This window comes from Amblyomma mixtum, chromosome 10, assembly GCF_055824585.1.
Source record: "Amblyomma mixtum isolate Tamu chromosome 10, ASM5582458v1, whole genome shotgun sequence".
Classification (NCBI taxonomy): Eukaryota; Metazoa; Arthropoda; class Arachnida; order Ixodida; family Ixodidae; genus Amblyomma; species Amblyomma mixtum.
The window spans coordinates 129310842-129328547 of record NC_143021.1 but is presented as its reverse complement, the minus strand read 5'-3'; the positions used below and the strand labels follow the sequence as shown (position 1 = coordinate 129328547).

The 17706-nt window shown below is 50.7% G+C and overlaps 1 protein-coding gene and 1 pseudogene across 1 annotated transcript; one reads left to right on the top strand and one right to left on the bottom strand.

The window, feature by feature from the left end:
* Positions 1-12269: 12269 nt before the first annotated feature.
* LOC149326934 (uncharacterized) lies at positions 12270-13677 on the bottom strand. The gene has a single exon (XM_089563875.1). It carries the CDS (start codon positions 13660-13662, stop codon positions 12481-12483), a length of 1182 nt encoding a protein of 393 aa, XP_089420001.1. The 5' UTR covers positions 13663-13677; the 3' UTR covers positions 12270-12480.
* A 1618-nt stretch (positions 13678-15295) lies between these two features.
* On the top strand, positions 15296-16191 carry LOC149326933 (uncharacterized; annotated as a pseudogene).
* Positions 16192-17706: the final 1515 nt, after the last annotated feature.

The window sequence follows — 17706 nt, the reverse complement described above, 5'->3', positions numbered from 1 at the left end:
TCGCGAGCCACGCGCTGCGCTGACTCCAGGCGCTCCCGGAGCCTTGCCGCGTACTGCGAAAGCGGAGGGGGCGCGGGCCCCACCGCGTCCAGTAGGGCATTCTCTAGCGGAAAAGCGATCTCTCTCCCAAAATTCAGGTAAGCTGGTGTAATACCCAATGACCTGTTCACGGTTGTCCTTGTAGCGAACGCCAGTTCGGACAGCCGCGCGTCCCAGTCTCTGTGCTGCTCGGTCATCGCGACCAGCATGCTCTTCAGATTTCGATTCATCCGCTCGGTTATGTTGCTCTGAGCGTGGTAGGGACTCGTTCTCCTGTGACGAATTTGAATCGCCCAACAACAGTCTACAAAAACTTTGCTTGTGAAATAAGAAGCATTGTCCGTAATCAGGTCGGAAGGGAAACCGAAACGAGTGAAAGTCTCCAACAGTTTTTCCCAAATTCGTTCCGACACAAGCTTCCTAAGTGGGAAAACCTCGACCCACTTGGAATAGTGGTCCGTTATTACAAGGATGAATTGGTTTCCGCGCGCGGACCGAGGGAGGGATCCCATGATATCGCACGCGACCACTTGCCACTGGTAGTTGCTAACTACCGCCTTCATCATGCCAGCGGGCTTGCGCGCCCGAGGCTTGGCTACCTGGCATACCGGGCATACCGGGCAGGTACGGGCGCATCCCAGCACATCCTTTCTCATGCCTGGCCAGGTCGCGACACGGCATAACTTGTGTAAGTCTTACTGCCGCTGCCATGGCCTGCCAGCGCTGAGTCGAAGTACTGAAGGAACCGTTTCCGCAACCTTCTCGGGACCAAGACTCGGAAAGGGGATGCTATCGCCTCTTCCTCGTCAAGTTGGGGTATGTAGCGGAGCAGCAACCTATCATCGCCCACCAGTTTCGCGTCGTACTTGCCCTCAGCGTTCCCGGTGCAAGCTGTGCTGCTCGCAAGCTCCTTCAGCACCCGCTGGCAAAGACCGTCTGCTTTCTGGCCCTCTATCAGCTCTCCTCTACTGACCGCTACTCCCCAAGACAGATTTCTTTCTGCCTCGCTCCTTGGCAGGCCAACCGTCGCCGCCACGAGCTGCTGTGCTTCCTTTCTCGCACAGCACCGTGCGGGACCTTTGTCCGTCTCTTCTTTCGCCAAACCGGGCGCGACACTCCCGTCCGCCCTGTCCTCCTCTCTAAAAGCGGTGACGCCACTTTCTTCAAAGCTGGGCTGCGCCTCCGAAGCGCTTCCGCCAGCCTTCCATGGTGCGCGCGATAAAGCATCGGCCACCTTGTTCAAGCTGCCCCGGCGGTGCTCAATGGCGTACGCGTAACGTTGCAACGTCAGCGCCCATCTCGCGACTCTACCTGCGGGGTTCTTGAGCCTCTTTAACCAAGACAATGCCTGGTGATCTGTCTGCACGGTGAAGACCACTCCGTTTAGGTACATGTCGAAGTTCGACAATGCGAACGTGATCGCCAGGCATTCCTTTTCGGTCACGGAGTAATTCCGCTCCGCTGATGTTAGCGTGCGACTAGCAAACGCGACAGGGCGCAGTTTTCCCTCGTGTTCCTTTTATTGGTCCTCTAAAAAAAAACAGGTAAAAAACATAAAAGAAAGAGAGAGGATGCCTGGACCAGCAATGCTTTGCCAGGCTTAACGCCAATTCAAAATAAATGAACAATAACTAAATGTTCCAAAGAAGAAAAAAAAATTAAGCGAAAAACAGAGCATTAAAAAAAACTCATAAGAAAAGAAAACAAAAGTATCGTCATAATAAGTTAGACGCAGGCAGATAGCCAAAGCACAGCGTGCAGTCCGCGGAATAAATAATAGTAATAAAAAAAAGAGAAAACCCAAGTCACTGCAATGTCATTATCACCGTAATAGTCAAAGAAAGCACTGAGCGCCGGCCACAAAATAAAAATCAGAAAAATAAAAACATAATCAAGACAAAAGAAAGAAACCGAAGCCACAGTCGCTCATTCTAGGACACAGCTCCAACAAAACAGCTCCAACACCGTAGTCACTAGCGTCTGTCTGCAAGACTAACTGCTTGTTCAGGTCGGGGAGGTGCAACTACCGGCATTTGCTCTCGCGCGAGCCAAGGCAACAAATGCGTCACTCTGTTCCTTTTCCCAGACCCACTTCGAGCCTTTGCGCAACAGCAGGTTCAGCGGCCTTGCAAGCTTCGAACAGCGCGAGATGAATTGCCTGTAGAAGGCAACCATCCCCAAAAACCTCTGCAAACTTTTCACAAGCATGGGTGAATATGTCGCTGCACCAACTGGCCCAACATTCTGCTCGACTGGGCAGAGGTAGTTCAGAATTGCCTGCAATTTGTCATCATTCAGTCTCAGTGTGCCGTCATCCACGACAAAGCCCAAGAGGTTCAGTCTCTTCGATACCAACTGCACTTTCTTTGGATTGATGGTTAGACCGGCACGTCTCATTCTATCAAGAATGGAATTCAGGTGAATGAGGTGCTCCTCGAAGAACTGTGAGAATATCACAACGTCGTCGAGGTACCCCATGGCTTAGTTGAACCTTGCATCGCCCAGCACGATGTCCATCAGTCGCATGAACATGCTCGGGGCGTTAGACATTCCAAACGGGAGTATAGTAAATTCGAAGAGCCCGCGGTGGCAGGTGAATGCGGTTTTCTCAATATCACCTCCGCCCACCTCAATCTGCAGGTATCCTCTGCTTGCATCTAGGACTTTGAAGAACCTCGCGTTCCCTAACGCGTACATCACAGCCTCGATTGACTGAAAAGGGTACGCTACCGTAGGCGTCAGTGAGTTGAGCTTACGATAATCAACACACAGCCTGACCGATCCATCATTCTTCGGTGCTAGAACCACTGGTGACGCCCAGGGACTTTCTAAGGGTCTCGCCGCACCGGTAGCAATCATCTGGTCAAGGGCACAGTCGAGAAGCTGCCGCTTATGTGCACTTAACGGCCTCGGGTTACACCTGAAAGGGCGCGCATCATCTGTTTGAATCTCGTGGTGAAGCAGGTCGGTTCTGCCGAGTTTCTCCGTGAAGCAATCCGAAAATGGAAGTAAAGTTGCCGCGAACCTTCGCTGCTGACTACTGGGTCCTGAGAAAGACGCAATATCTGCTTCTAACGGGCCACCGTCTTTCTGCATCTCGAGGGAGCTCCCCTGCCTTTCTGTCGCACAGGCGTGGACGCCCGCCTTTTGTGCACGACAGCCGGGCAAGGGTGCGCTTTCGAAGGGAATGAGGGGGGCGAGCGGGCTTTAACGATAGCCATTCTCCCCCATGTCGAGCACAATGCCTTCGCTCGTGAGAAAATCTCTCCCCAGAATTACTGGTATCAACAAGCCAGGCAGATAGACGAAGCGATGTCTCCGCTTTCTGCCATCAAAGCGCATCGTGAGACGTACTGCTCCCTTTGCTTTTTCTGCCCAGCTGCTAAACTAAACGGGGTTTCGCCCGGTCTGACACGAATGTTAGCTATCCGGCAGGCCTCGTACACCTCGTCACCGACCAGTGACAGCGTTGAGCCCGTGTCTACGAGTGCGGAGCAGCATCAACCCGCTAACTGCCCTAGCAAAAATGGGCTTGAACGTAGAACAACTCCCTGAGCTCTACAGGCGAGCGGGACAAAGGCGTCTCCGTCGCCGGCGCGCGAGTTCTTTTCCTGACTAGCGCCTTGACAACCATGACATTCTCCCGCTGACGGTGAAAGGCCGGTGCCACCAGACATCACCGCCAGCGTCTGGCGTTTCCCTGCATACGCCTAGCTTGGCAATCGCGTGCCAGGTGGCCTAGCTGGTTGCAATTCCAGCAAAGCCGGTCGTTCGCCCGCCGCGTGGACTGGGGACCCCTCGTACCACGAAGCGGTTGGGGATGACTCTCCCCTTTCTCCGCGCATTCCTGACGCTCGCTCGGCGCGCGGCCTGTGAGGCCGGCACGATGCCGCTGCTCGAACGCGTGCGGGTCAAGCGCCCGAGGGACAACAGGGGGTTCCGCCTGCCTTTCCACGGCCATTAGCTCGGCGCGCCGAGCCCTCGTCGCGTATTCTCGGCCTCCATACCATGCGCATCCCGGTTCTAGCGCTGCGGCTGGCCGGGGGGGGGGGGGGGGGGGTGGCTGATAGAGCAGTTCGGCAAGTAAATCCGCCTGCACGGTCTTGGCCTCCTGTGCTAAGGCCTCGAGGTTTGTAAAACTGCGGCCCCGCAGATACGGCTTGAAGCTTGAATGGCACTGCCTGATCACACGCGCAACATGATCTCGGTCGGTTGCCGTCGAATATGCCCTCTTGTACAGCTCCTGCTTTGCGCGTACGTACTCGAAGAGGCTTTCCTCTGGGTGTTGGGTACGCAACGCGAGCTCCTCCAGCATCCGGCGCTCATAGTCAGGCGGCAAGAACATGGCTCGGAAACGGTCTTTGAAGTCCGCCATCTACTGGAAGGTCGGCTGCCAGCGCCTCCACCGCGCCGCGCTCTCGACGAGTGCTACAGGCAGGACCTGCCCTAGCATCACGTCATTCGGGGCGCCCAGAGCCGTCTGGTAGTCTTCGAGTTGTTGTAAAAACTCGTGGAGTGATTTCGCGTCCGTGTACTCGCAAAAGGAGGGGACCTCCATATTTATCCACGGGCGCGATGCTGTAGCCGATGCTACCGATGCTGCGGCCTGGTTGGCGCCAGCCACCGAACCGAGCTGGCGGGCTAATGCGGCAAACATCTCAGTCACCTGCCCTATTACGGCTGCCGCGTCGGGAATCTCTGCCGCGTTCCTCGCCTCACTACCGGTTGCCCCGCCATCCAAAGCCGTGGCTGAAACGTGCCTTTTGGGAGGCATAGTTCGCGCAAATTGACGGGGAAAAGCCGAGGCTCTACCCTGCGCGCTACTTTTGCCAGGAAAGCCCGCGTCAACTGTCCGGGCGCACCGGCTAACGGCTCATGGCAACCGAGCGGACAAAAACATTCATATACACAACAATCTATCTACAAACGCATGAAATATACAACAGAAAACGCCAGAAAAAACTACATAAACAACTCAAAACTCCTAACAAATTTACAACACTGTACAAGTCGCTACCCTGCGAACATTCCGCCTGGCCTGCTCCTTAACCCCAGCGGTCCGGCGTGGCTCCAAACAAAGAGGGCCTGCCACGAGTCTGGCTGCACGTCCCAAAATCGGCAGAGAAATAGTCCACACAGGTGTTAATTAAAGCCGTACGCTGGGCGCCATTGTTTGTGGGCGATTCCTCTGCGCGGGGACGCACAGGCAGTGTCTCGAGGCAGGTCTTCGTAACAAAAGGTTTATTCTCATATTGCAGGGGGATCGGGCGTCGTTTGGCAGCGGGGATCAGGTGGTCCTCGGGCAGGGCAGGTGTCGGGAGAGCCGGTGTCCAAAAAGAGAGAGAGCCTTGGAGGTCGCGCCTTAAGAAGGCTCCCTCGCGTAGCCTGGTTCCCCCCACCCCACCACTCGGATGGAAAGGTTCGAGGTTACCCGCGGTGAGCGGCGCGGGATTTGAGTTGGCCCGCGAGCGGACCCTACAGCCTGCAATGCGAGTATGCGAACCGCCTTCATTGAAGTGGCTGTCAGTGGTAACACGTTAACGGCGTGAGCGGTCTCAGGAGCGGACTACTCTTTGATCATTTTAGAGTTTTCGGCACAGCTCGAGATATTTACCGCCACTTCCCACGGCCCTGAAATTTAGCGGCTGCTGGAGGCCATCTTGTTTCACCGTCAGGACAATACACAGACGGAGAATATATGTACCCTGCGAGCTTCATATTATTAGCAGCAAACGGGACAGGCCACAGTAAGAAGGCACGCCGAGCTAAATCACTCCAGCCCAAATTGCCACGTCCTCGTCGTCGTCCACTGCCGAACGTCCAAAACAACGTCGTCTTCGCGTAGCAACTATGCACCGTAACACTATCCCCCCCGCCCCTCCTCCGCCGGGCGGAAGGAAGCACAGTCCCTGGGCGTCCTAAGGTAGTGGGTTTGAATGGTAGGGCTTAAGACGGGCGACGTGTACGAGCTGTGTGGAGGGAGCCGCACGAGGAGTGTGGGGTTGCAGGGCCGCGATCTCGTAGGTCACATTGCTCAGTTGCCGCAAGACGCGGTAAGGACCCACGTAACGAGGCAGCAACTTCTCACACAGGCCCACACGGCGCGCAGGGAGCCAGACGAGTACGAGGGAGTCAGTAGGGTAATGGGCGTCACGGTGATGAAGGTCGTACCGTCGTTTTTGAGCGAGTTGTGAAGCGTCGAGGCGATCTCGAGCGATTTGTCGGGTGGCGTCAGCTCGGGCAATGGCGTCACAAGCGTAACTGCTGGTAGAAGGGTCGTGAGGCAGGAGGCTGTCGAAGGGTAGCAACGGGTCGCGGCCAAAGAGCAGGTAGAAGGGGGAGTAGCCGGTGGTATCATGGCGTGTGGAATTGTAGGCGAACGTCACGAAAGGTAAACTGACATCCCAGTCACAATGGTGGTCTGAGACATACATGGACAGCATGTCCGTCAGGGTGCGGTTAAGACGCTCAGTAAGGCCGTTGGTCTGAGGATGGTAGGCTGTCGTGTACTTGTGGCGGGTAGAGCATGAGCGCAGAAGGTCGTGGACCACTTTAGAAAGAAAGCAGGGGCCGCGATCCGTAAGCAGTTGACGAGGAGCGCCATGAATGAGGACGACGTCATGGAGAAGAAAGTCAGCGACATCGGAGGCACAGCTGGTAGGGATAGCGCGCGTGATAGCATACCGGGTAGAGTAATCGGTCGCAACGGCAATCCACTTGTTCCCGGAAGTTGATGGGGGAAAAGGACCAAGCAGGTCGAGACCAACACGGAAAAATGGGTCAGTCGCGATGTCGATGGGCTGAAGCTGGCCACTGGGTGGAAGTGGGGGCGTTTTCCGGCGCTGGCATTGATCGCAAGCAGCAATATAACCGCGGACAGAGCGGTAAAGACCAGGCCAGAAGAACCACCTGCGCACGCTGTCGTATGTGCGTGACACGCCTAGGTGCCCTGCAGTAGGAGCATCATGAAGTTGGTCAAGTACTGTGGAGCGGAGATGGGTCGGGACGACAAGCAAGAGGTGGGCGCCATCTGGGTGCATATTGCGTCGGTAGAAAGTATCATGATGCAGCACGAACATTCGTAGAGCAGGATCAGAAGGGTAGCTGCGGAGGCGGTCGACTATGAGGCGCAGAGATGGATCACGGCGCTGCTCGTCGCCAATGTTTAGAAAGTCTGATACGGACAGTACACAGTCGTCGGTATCACGGGTGTGGGAGTCAGGAGTATCGAGAGGATGGCGGGACAGACAGTCAGCGTCTTGGTGCATCTGGCCGGACTTGGAGACAACATTAAATGTGTATTCTTGCAAACGCAAGGCCCAGCGACCCAGACGGACTGTAGGGTCTTTAAGAGAAGACAGCCAACACAAAGCATGGTGATCCGTAACTATGCAGAAGGGCCTTCCAAACAAATAAGGGCGGAATTTCGTTAACGCCCAAACAAGAGCAAGGCACTCCCGCTCACTAATGGAGTAGTTACGTTCGGAAGGAGAGAGCAGGCGGCTGGCGTAAGCAATCACACGGAAGTGCTCGTATTGGCGCTGCGCAAGAATTCGTGCCAATACCATGGCCACTGGCGTCTGTGCGAAGTTCCGTAGGCGCAGATGGGTCGAAATGGGCCAGCACAGGTGGAGCCGTGAGGGCCGCAACATGTGCCGTGAAGGAGCGAGCTTGGTCAAGGCCCCAGGAGAAAGGGACATCCTTCTTCAGGAGGGTGGTAAGGGGACGGGCCGTGTCGGCGAAGTTGGGGATAAACCGGCGAAAATACGAGCAGAGCCCGAGGAAACTGCGCACATCGCTCGAGGAACGGGGACTGGGGAACTCACGAACGGCACGAACTTTGTCAGGGTCGGGCTTTACACCACACGCATCAACCAAGTGGCCGAGGACCTTAATTTGGCGCTGGCCAAAGGTGCACTTCTTGGAGTTCAATTGGAGACCAGCGCGACAGAAGACCGCAAGGACAGTAGCAAGACGGCGTATGTGGCTTTCGAACGTTGAGGAGAAAACGACAACGTCATCTTGGTAGCACAAGCACGTTGTCCATTTGATGCCACGCAGAAGTGAGTCCATCATGCGCTCGAATGCCGCAGGAGCGTTGCAGAGGCCGAAAAGCATAGCTTTGAATTGGTACAGGCGATCCGGGGTGATAAAGGCAGTCTTCTCACGATTCCTTTTGTCAACAGCGATTTGCCAGTATCCTGAACGGAGATCAATAGAAGAAAAGTAGCTGGCACCATGTAGACAGTCGAGGGCGTCATCAATTCTCGGAAGAGGATAGACGTCTTTCTTCGTTACTTCATTAAGATGACGATAGTCGGCAGAGAAGCGCCAGCTGCCATCTTTCTTTTTGACCAACACCACAGGGGATGCCCAAGGGCTGCTAGAAGGCTCGATATTGTCGTTTGCCAGCATCTTGTCCACCTCTGCTTGGATGACATGGCGCTCAGGAAGAGAGACACGATAGGGCCTTCTGTGGATAGGGCTGGCATCGCCCGTATTGATGCGATGGGTCACGACAGAAGTTTGGCCAAGAGGATGATTCCCGAAGTCGAAGACATCACTGTAGGAAGCTGAAAGGCGCAGAGAGCGTTGGCGTGGTCAGGTGGCAAATCCGCCGCGATCATTGCAAAAGTAGGGTCCGGGCGTGAAGCGGCCGATCGGGAAAGGGCATGGAGACCAACGTTAGGCTCAGCTGTTAGAGCAGAAACTGTACATTCGGCCAATGGAACCAGTTCAGCGAGTGCGATGCCACAGGGTAAAACTTGGGGAGAGAGACTGAAGTTCAAAATCGGAAGGTAGGTGCGGTTGCCGGTGATGGTCAGGACTGTCTGTGGAAGGATGACGTTACGCTGGAGGACAACGTCCTTGATTGGGTACGTGACGTAGACACCATCAGGAACGGCACGAAACGGGGACATAGGGACATAGACTGCAGCGTCACGCGGCAAGCGAGTAAATTGAGCGGCACGTAAGCGAGGCGGCTTTGTGTCGGCGCCTTCGGAGCAGAGCGGCAAGTCCAAACGAAGAAGGCCAGTGGCGAAATCAATTAGAGCCGCGTGCGTCGTTAAAAAGTCGATACCGAGGATCACATCGTGGGGGAAATGTTCGGGCTCGGTGGGCTCGGTAGCTGTGTGTCAACGCAGACTACTAATCCTCTGCTTTTCGCAATGCAGGTGCTTACCCTCGCCCTGAAACTGCTTTTCGCCGCTCTACCGTCTGCCTCCTGTTCATCAGTGTCTACGGCCGCCGTGAAGTATCATGAAGAAGACTATTTTCATCCGCCTGCCCCATCACCATTGCTACCCCATCAACTGCCCTCATCGCCGCCAGAGTACGTCATCCCGGACCAACAGTGGCCAGCCCCGTCGCCAGGAACATCAACATCTGATAATTTTATCAGGCATATAAAGCCCATGCTGTCATCGCCGCCGCTCTGTGGGCTCGGCAGCTGTGTGTCAACGCAGACTACTAATTCAGTTCAGTTCAGTTCAGTTTATTTACCTTAAAGGCCCCCTTGTATCGGGGGTATTACATAAGGGGTGGGATTTTAATGAACTGAGCAAACAAAACAGCGAATATTATTCAGCACTGAAGGTGATCGGTTACATGTTCTTGAAAAGTAGAGGATGAAGCGATGTTGACGATGTCAGGGGGTAGGCCGTTCCGGTCCTTTGCTGCTCGAAAGAAAAATGAAGCGGAAAAGGTGGCAGTATGCGATGGCGGCCGGGCAACTTGTAGGGGATGACTGGTGCGGTGAGATATGCGTGCGGCTGCTGTGATATACGGTGACCGATTGAGGGAAGAATGAAATAATATGTGATAAAGGGTGAGACTTGAAATGCGACGACGGAACGAAAGGGGCGGTAGTCCTGATAATGCTTTCAATGAAGAAATGCTGACGTCATATGAGTATGCAGAGTGGATGAATCGAGTGGCACGGTTTTGGACAGCTTCTAATGCATTAATTAAATAAGTTTGATGCGGGCTCCATATGGCAGAGGCATATTCTAATTTTGGTCTGATGAGCGATTTATATGCGAGTAATTTTACGTGTTGAGGGGCAAAGCGGAGATGGCGCTTGAGAAAACCAAGCGTTTTATTCGATGCTGAAATGATGTTGCCAATATGGGTGCGCCAAGATAAATCACAAGACAAGGTGACTCCAAGATATAAGATGATACTGAATTAATCGAGGTGTTAGAAATGGAATATTGGAAGCGATGCGGGCTATGGCGACGAGAGAAGGATAAGAGTTTGCATTTATTAGGATTTAGGGACATGAGCCAGTTGTTACACCAATTAAGTACGCTGTTAAGATCGGTTTGAAGACTAAGTTGATCACTAGAGTTATTAATAGTGCGGTAAATAACACAGTCGTCAGCAAACATTCGAATACTGCAGGAAACGTAGTCAGGTAAATCATTAATATATATTAAAAAGAGTAATGGACCGAGTACAGATCCTTGCGGAACGCCTGATGTAACCGGGAGGCTGTTAGACAGGTGGCCGTTAGCAAACACTGATTGAGAACGATTAGTGAGAAACTGCTCAATCCACTGTAGTATGTTAGGATGTAAGTTCAGCTGTGCAAGTTTCACTAATAAACGACGGTGGGGAATTTTATCAAAAGCTTTCGCAAAATCTAGAAATATGGCATCAGTCTGTTTGTTACGGTCAAGATTAGTGTGCAAGTCGTGAAGGAACAACGCTAATTGGGTTTCACAAGAGAGGCCCTTACGAAACCCATGTTGTGAAGAATGGAAGAAATCATTTGAGTCTAAGAAATTTATAATTTGAGAGTAGATGACATGTTCCATGATTTTGCAGGGTACGCTAGTTAATGAAATGGGGCGATAATTCATGGGGGAGTCTGTTACCTGATTTGTGGACTGGAACGACCTTCCCCGTTTTCCAGTCATCTGGAATGATCCCTGAAGAGAGCGATTGCGAAAAAATCAAAGATAAGTAGGCTGCACATGTTGATTTCACATTTTTAAGCAGTTTTGTATTAATCATGTCCATACCAGCTGATGATGAGAGTTTCATGTTATCAATTATGGAAGCGATACCATCTGCGAAGAATGTGATAGCTGGCATGATGGCTTCTGTGTTGAGCGATGGTAACTGTGAAGGCATGTCAAATTCACTCGTGAAAACAGATGCAAATGCGTTATTAAATATTTCTGCGCATTCATGGTCAGTAACCGCTTCGTGCAAGTCGTTAGTGAGTGTAATATCATGAGTGTGCTTAGGATTTAAAACCTGCCAGAATTGTCTAGGATTGCTGATTAGTAGCTTCGGTAAGTCAGTGTGATAAAATAAGCGCCTGGCGCTACGAACTGCAAGCAAGTATGATTTCTCAGATGCAAGGTATTTTTCCCAAGTGGCTTGATTATCAGTGTGTTTGGCTGTACGAAACAGGCGTTTCTTCTTGTTTTGTAGACGTTTTAGATGCTTAGTAAACCATGGCTTATTGCGGTTATTTTGGAAAGATACGCTGGGGATAAACATATTAGAGACCATATTTAACTTATTTTTGAATATCAACCAATTTTCGTGAACAGAGTGAGTGTCGAATGTGGATTGGTACTCTGAAAAAAACATGTTAAGGTCTTCAGTTATTGCATCGTAATTCCCTTTATCGTAAAGATTTATTGTTTTTCTGGATGGGTGCTTCTGAGCTGGGGTAAATGAAAATAGAGCATGTAAAATTTTATGGTCGCTGATTTCAGGAAGATAACTAATGGATGATAGGTACTCAGGGCTATTAATTAGTATTAGGTCAAGGGTATTTGCGGTTGCATGCGTGACGCGAGTAGGTTCCGAGACTAACTGTGTGAGGTTAAAATTTAAACAGACATCAATGAAGTTCTTGTTCTCCGTATTGCATGTTAATGAGGAAGTGCCTAAACTCTGCCAATCAATGTCCGGATAATTGAAGTCCCCGAAAAGGAGAATGCGCGCATTTGGGTATTTAACAACAAGATGATTTATAGTATCATTCAGATGTCGACAGAAGTTTGGATTTGACTGCGGGGGCCTATAACAAACGCCAAGAAGTACTGTTACAGGGGGAGTGCGAATAAGTAGCCATAATTATTCCATATCAGATGTGACGTGTGTAATAGAGCATGATATACCTCGGTGAATTGCAACAAGAACACCGCCCCCCCGTGAGTCTTTTCGATTGTTTCGGTAGACGTTGAATTTGGGTAAGTCAGTTAAAACTTCAGCGTCGGACACGTTACTGTTTAACCAAGTTTCAGTTAGTATGAGTATATTGCTCCTGGATGACGAAATTACGTTGGATATGAGTTCACGCTTTGGGAGGAAGCTGCGGATGTTAGTGAATATCACGGAAAACGAGAGAACATTTGAGGGAACATTTGAGGGTGTCGCGCGCTGGCGTTTTATTGGTGTAGGGTGAAGGGACGATTGCTACGCGAGTTGCTTTACGGTGTTAGATGAAGTGTCAAAAATATAACGGTTCGAGCCGATGTGAAGTGTTTTAAATCGCAAGGAAAATTTGGCAGACCTGGCTTTAGCAAATGCAACAAGTTGTTTTCGCGCGTGACGAGCGGCATGCGAGAAGTCCTCTCCAACACTATAAACCGTGTCTTTCAGATTTCGCCCATTTGATAGGAGGGATTCTTTAGTTTTGCTACTTGTGAATTTGACGATTATGGGACGATTTGTATCTTGTGAGTGACGACAGAGGCGATGAGCTCTTTCTATTTCGTGAGGTTCCACAGTTATTTCAAGGTTATTACGGCAAACATCAATGATTAGTTTTTCAGATTCTGCCCACGTTTCGCTATCAGTAGTGTCAGGGATACCATAGAAGATGAGATTGTTACGGCGTGATCTGTTTTCAGCGTCATCTATGCGGGTTTCTAGTTCCTGGATTATACGCGCCATGTTGCTTGTGTCTGCCTGCATCTTTTCAATGTCGTTTCGGAGGGGAAGTAGTGCTTGGTAGTGTGTTTCCAGGTCGGCCATACGATTGCTTAAATCGGTTATGGTTTTATCCGTAGTAGTGAGCTGGGATTTCAGTCCTTGTACTTCGGCTATTAGTTGGGTTTGGCCTGCGGTTAGTTTCTGGAGTTCCGCGAGTACTGCACTGTTGTCGTTAGGACCAGGGTTAGTTTCGATATCTCCTGATAACAATAGCAAAGAATGAATAACAGTGGCACACTCGGCGGCAATGGCAACACAGCACTGTGGGCTCGGGAACTGTACCAGAACATAATTGCTTGATCTTTTGGCAAATAAGGCATATGATTTACTAACCTGCATCGCAAAGATTAGCGGATTAGATGGCTGCGCTGAGGTGCAGTCACCGAGCCCACAGAACGGTGCCGGTGGCGGGGGTGCTTTTATATGGGGCGAAGCTGTTGATGTCCGTGATGATGCGGCCGTCCAAGATTCCTTTGGCGCCGGCAGCCACTGTTCCTCTGTTGTAGCAGCAGTCATCCGGGGCGGGCAGCTGACGAGCGGCAAGCGGTAGCGTTCCGGCTCGTCACTGGAGCATGGTGGTGCGCAGTCAAACGACGCACCCGAAAGAATGCTTGCCAAGGTCGGCAACAGTAGGCTGACGAACAGCTGGTTGATCGTCTGCATCGCAAAGATTAGCGGATTAGATGGCTACGCTGAGGTGCAGTCACCGAGCCCACTAATCCTCTGCTTTTCGCAATGCAGGTGCTTACCCTCGCCCTGAAACTGCTTTTCGCCGCTCTACCGTCTGCCTCCTGTTCATCAGTGTCTACGGCCGCCGTGAAGTATCATGAAGAAGACTATTTTCATCCGCCTGCCCCATCACCATTGCTACCCCATCAACTGCCTCATCGCCGCCAGAGTACGTCATCCCGGACCAACAGTGGCCAGCCCCGTCGCCAGGAACATCAACATCTGATAATTTTATCAGGCATATAAAGCCCATGCTGTCATCGCCGCCGCTCTGTGGGCTCGGTAGCTGTGTGTCAACGCAGACTACTAATCCTCTGCTTTTCGCTATGCAGGTGCTTACCCTCGCCCTGAAACTGCTTTTCGCCGCTCTACCGTCTGCCTCCTGTTCATCAGTGTCTACGGCCGCCGTGAAGTATCATGAAGAAGACTATTTTCATCCGCCTGCCCCATCACCATTGCTACCCCATCAACTGCCTCATCGCCGCCAGAGTACGTCATCCCGGACCAACAGTGGCCAGCCCCGTCGCCAGGAACATCAACATCTGATAATTTTATCAGGCATATAAAGCCCATGCTGTCATCGCCGCCGCTCTGTGGGCTCGGTAGCTGTGTGTCAACGCAGACTACTAATCCTCTGCTTTTCGCAATGCAGGTGTTTACCCTCGCCCTGAAACTGCTTTTCGCCGCTCTACCGTCTGCCTCCTGTTCATCAGTGTCTACGGCCGCCGTGAAGTATCATGAAGAAGACTATTTTCATCCGCCTGCCCCATCACCATTGCTACCCCAACAACTGCCTCATCGCCGCCAGAGTACGTCATCCCGGACCAACAGTGGCCAGCCCCGTCGCCAGGAACATCAACATCTGATAATTTTATCAGGCATATAAAGCCCATGCTGTCATCGCCGCCGCTCTGTGGGCTCGGCAGCTGTGTGTCAACGCAGACTACTGATCCTCTGCTTTTCGCTATGCAGGTGCTTACCCTCGCCCTGAAACTGCTTTTCGCCGCTCTACCGTCTGCCTCCTGTTCATCAGTGTCTACGGCCGCCGTGAAGTATCATGAAGAAGACTATTTTCATCCGCCTGCCCCATCACCATTGCTACCCCATCAACTGCCTCATCGCCGCCAGAGTACGTCATCCCGGACCAACAGTGGCCAGCCCCGTCGCCAGGAACATCAACATCTGATAATTTTATCAGGCATATAAAGCCCATGCTGTCATCGCCGCCGCTCTGTGGGCTCGGTAGCTGTGTGTCAACGCAGACTACTAATCCTCTGCTTTTCGCTATGCAGGTGCTTACCCTCGCCCTGAAACTGCTTTTCGCCGCTCTACCGTCTGCCTCCTGTTCATCAGTGTCTACGGCCGCCGTGAAGTATCATGAAGAAGACTATTTTCATCCGCCTGCCCCATCACCATTGCTACCCCATCAACTGCCTCATCGCCGCCAGAGTACGTCATCCCGGACCAACAGTGGCCAGCCCCGTCGCCAGGAACATCAACATCTGATAATTTTATCAGGCATATAAAGCCCATGCTGTCATCGCCTCCGCTCTGTGGGCTCGGTAGCTGTGTGTCAACGCAGACTACTAATCCTCTGCTTTTCGCAATGCAGGTTAGTAACAAGTTTTCCCTATTTGCTAAAAAAACCAGTAACTACTTTTTAATGCAGCTGCCGAGCCCTCAGTGCTGCTGTAGTATTGTTGCCGAGTGTTCACGTGTTCTCCGTTTTCTTTTACTATTGTCAGGCGATGTCGAATCTAACCCAGGCCCCGACCGTTACGATTGCATACTTTCCGAGCTCCAGAAACTAACTACCGGGCAAGCTAAATTAATTTCCGATCTACAGGACATTTAAGATCAACTAAAAACTACCCAAACAACCTTGACCGACTTAAACAAGCGCATGGACACCCTGGAATCACACTACGCGACACTTTCCACTATTCATTCTGAGATAGACGCCCTGAAAACTTTAAACACCAAACTTACCTGCAAGATCGACAAACTTGAAGCACGTATGGACGATGCAGAAAATCGCTCTCGCCGTAACAATCTCATATTTTACAATATTCCTGACACTAACCCCACTGAAACGTATGCAGACTCGGAAGAAACAGTCATTCGTCATTGCCCCACTCAACTAGATTTTGCCATCGAACCCAATCTAATCGAGCGTGCTCACCGCCTCGGGCGCCACTCAACTGATCGCACCAGGCCAATCATCGTTAAATTCACCTCATCGAAAACTAAAGAAAGCATCCTTTCTTTAGGAATAAACTTAAAGGCACCAACTACAGTATTGGCGAAGACTTCTCCCTTCCCGTTCGTAACGCCCGCAAACATCTTGTAGCCTTTGCCAGATCAGTATCCGATAAGTTCTCTTTGCGCTTGAAAACATTACATATTGGTCCCAAACGCTACATATTCGATGAATCATCACAAACAGTAAAAGAAGTGAAATAGCAACCATCTCAGCACCTATCGACAGATCGTTCGAAGCATGCACAGCAGGAAGCACTTTCATTGTCAGCAATCTTTACTAACGTGCGGAGTTTCATTTCAAAGCGCGACATTATTTCCCATATTGTCACTTCATCTGCTAGCAACATACTAGTCTTGACGGAAACGTGGCTAAACAGTGACATTCCTGATAGTGAAGTCCTTGCTGACTTGCCTAATTTCAGTGTTTTTCGCAAAGATCGCCCAGACCGAAGGGGAGGGGGGTACTGATTGCAACTGCTCGGGATCTATCATGCTCAGCTGTCCACCTTTCATCAGATATAGAAATATTATGGGTTTTATGCCATGCTTCACCTAAATCAGTTGTGATTGGCATTTGCTACAGGCCTCCTAGCTACCCAGACTTCCCTCGAAAACTTAATAACGCATTAAATGAAATTAAAGCTAAGCACCCTAACACCTGCACTCTCCTATTCGGAGATTTCAATTTTCCGAGCATTGACTGGCATAATCTAACCGCTACAGGTAATAAGGATGCTAATGAATTTCTAGACGTCTGCCTTAATTTTAACCTCGTTCAAACTATATCCGAACCAACCCGTGTAACTGAAGACTTCGCTAATATCCTGGACCTAATATTAACGGATAATCCTGAATGCGTTCATTCCGTCACGTATGTACCAGGCGTCAGCGATCACCACGTCATACATGCCGGCTTCACGATTAAACCGTCCTTACGCGTAACTTTTAAACGAACTATCCGACTGTACGATAAAGGAAACTACACAGCAATAAATGATGAACTTCGCGCATTTTTACCAGTATTTCAATCCAGCTTTATCAAAGATCCATCCATGATGATAACTGGTCCTTGTTTAAGAGAAAAATCGAAGATTTGGTCGACAGGTTTATTCCAAACATAAATATACGAAATAACCCTCAAAACCCATGGTTCACAAACACACTCAAACGTCTTGAAAATAAAAAGAAGCGTCTTTTCCGATCAGCCAAGTTGCTTCCTAGTCAGAACGCTTGGAACAAATATTATGCAGCCGAAAAAACTTATTGATCAACTATTCGAGAAGCCAAACGCACTTTTTTTAACTCCGATCTGCCTAAAATGTTGTCAACTAACCCCCGTAGGTTCTGGCAAATCATTAACCCCCAGCGCACACGCACTGTTTCCCTCACTGATGCTTAGGGTGCAAATGTCTCTGAAACTGAATGCGCCAACATGTTCAACACAGCCTTTTCATCCGTGTTTACTGATGAATCAGAGCCGACATTTCCTCCAAACCCCCCAATTATTCAAGATACTATGCCTCCTCTTATATTTTCTTCTGCAGGAATTTTGTCACTAATAGAAAATATTAAAATATCATCCTCTGCTGGAATTTACAATATCAACGCTAAAATACTGATTAATACCAAAGATATATGTTCATCTCTGTTGTGCTTGTTATTCGCTCAGTCACTCTTCACAGGTCAACTGCCCATAGACTTGAAAAATGGGAAGGT

Excerpts from the sequence above, each read along its gene's own strand:
- LOC149326934 (XM_089563875.1), bottom strand. The coding sequence starts at position 13,662 with ATGCAGACGATCAACCAGCTGTTCGTCAGCCTACTGTTGCCGACCTTG.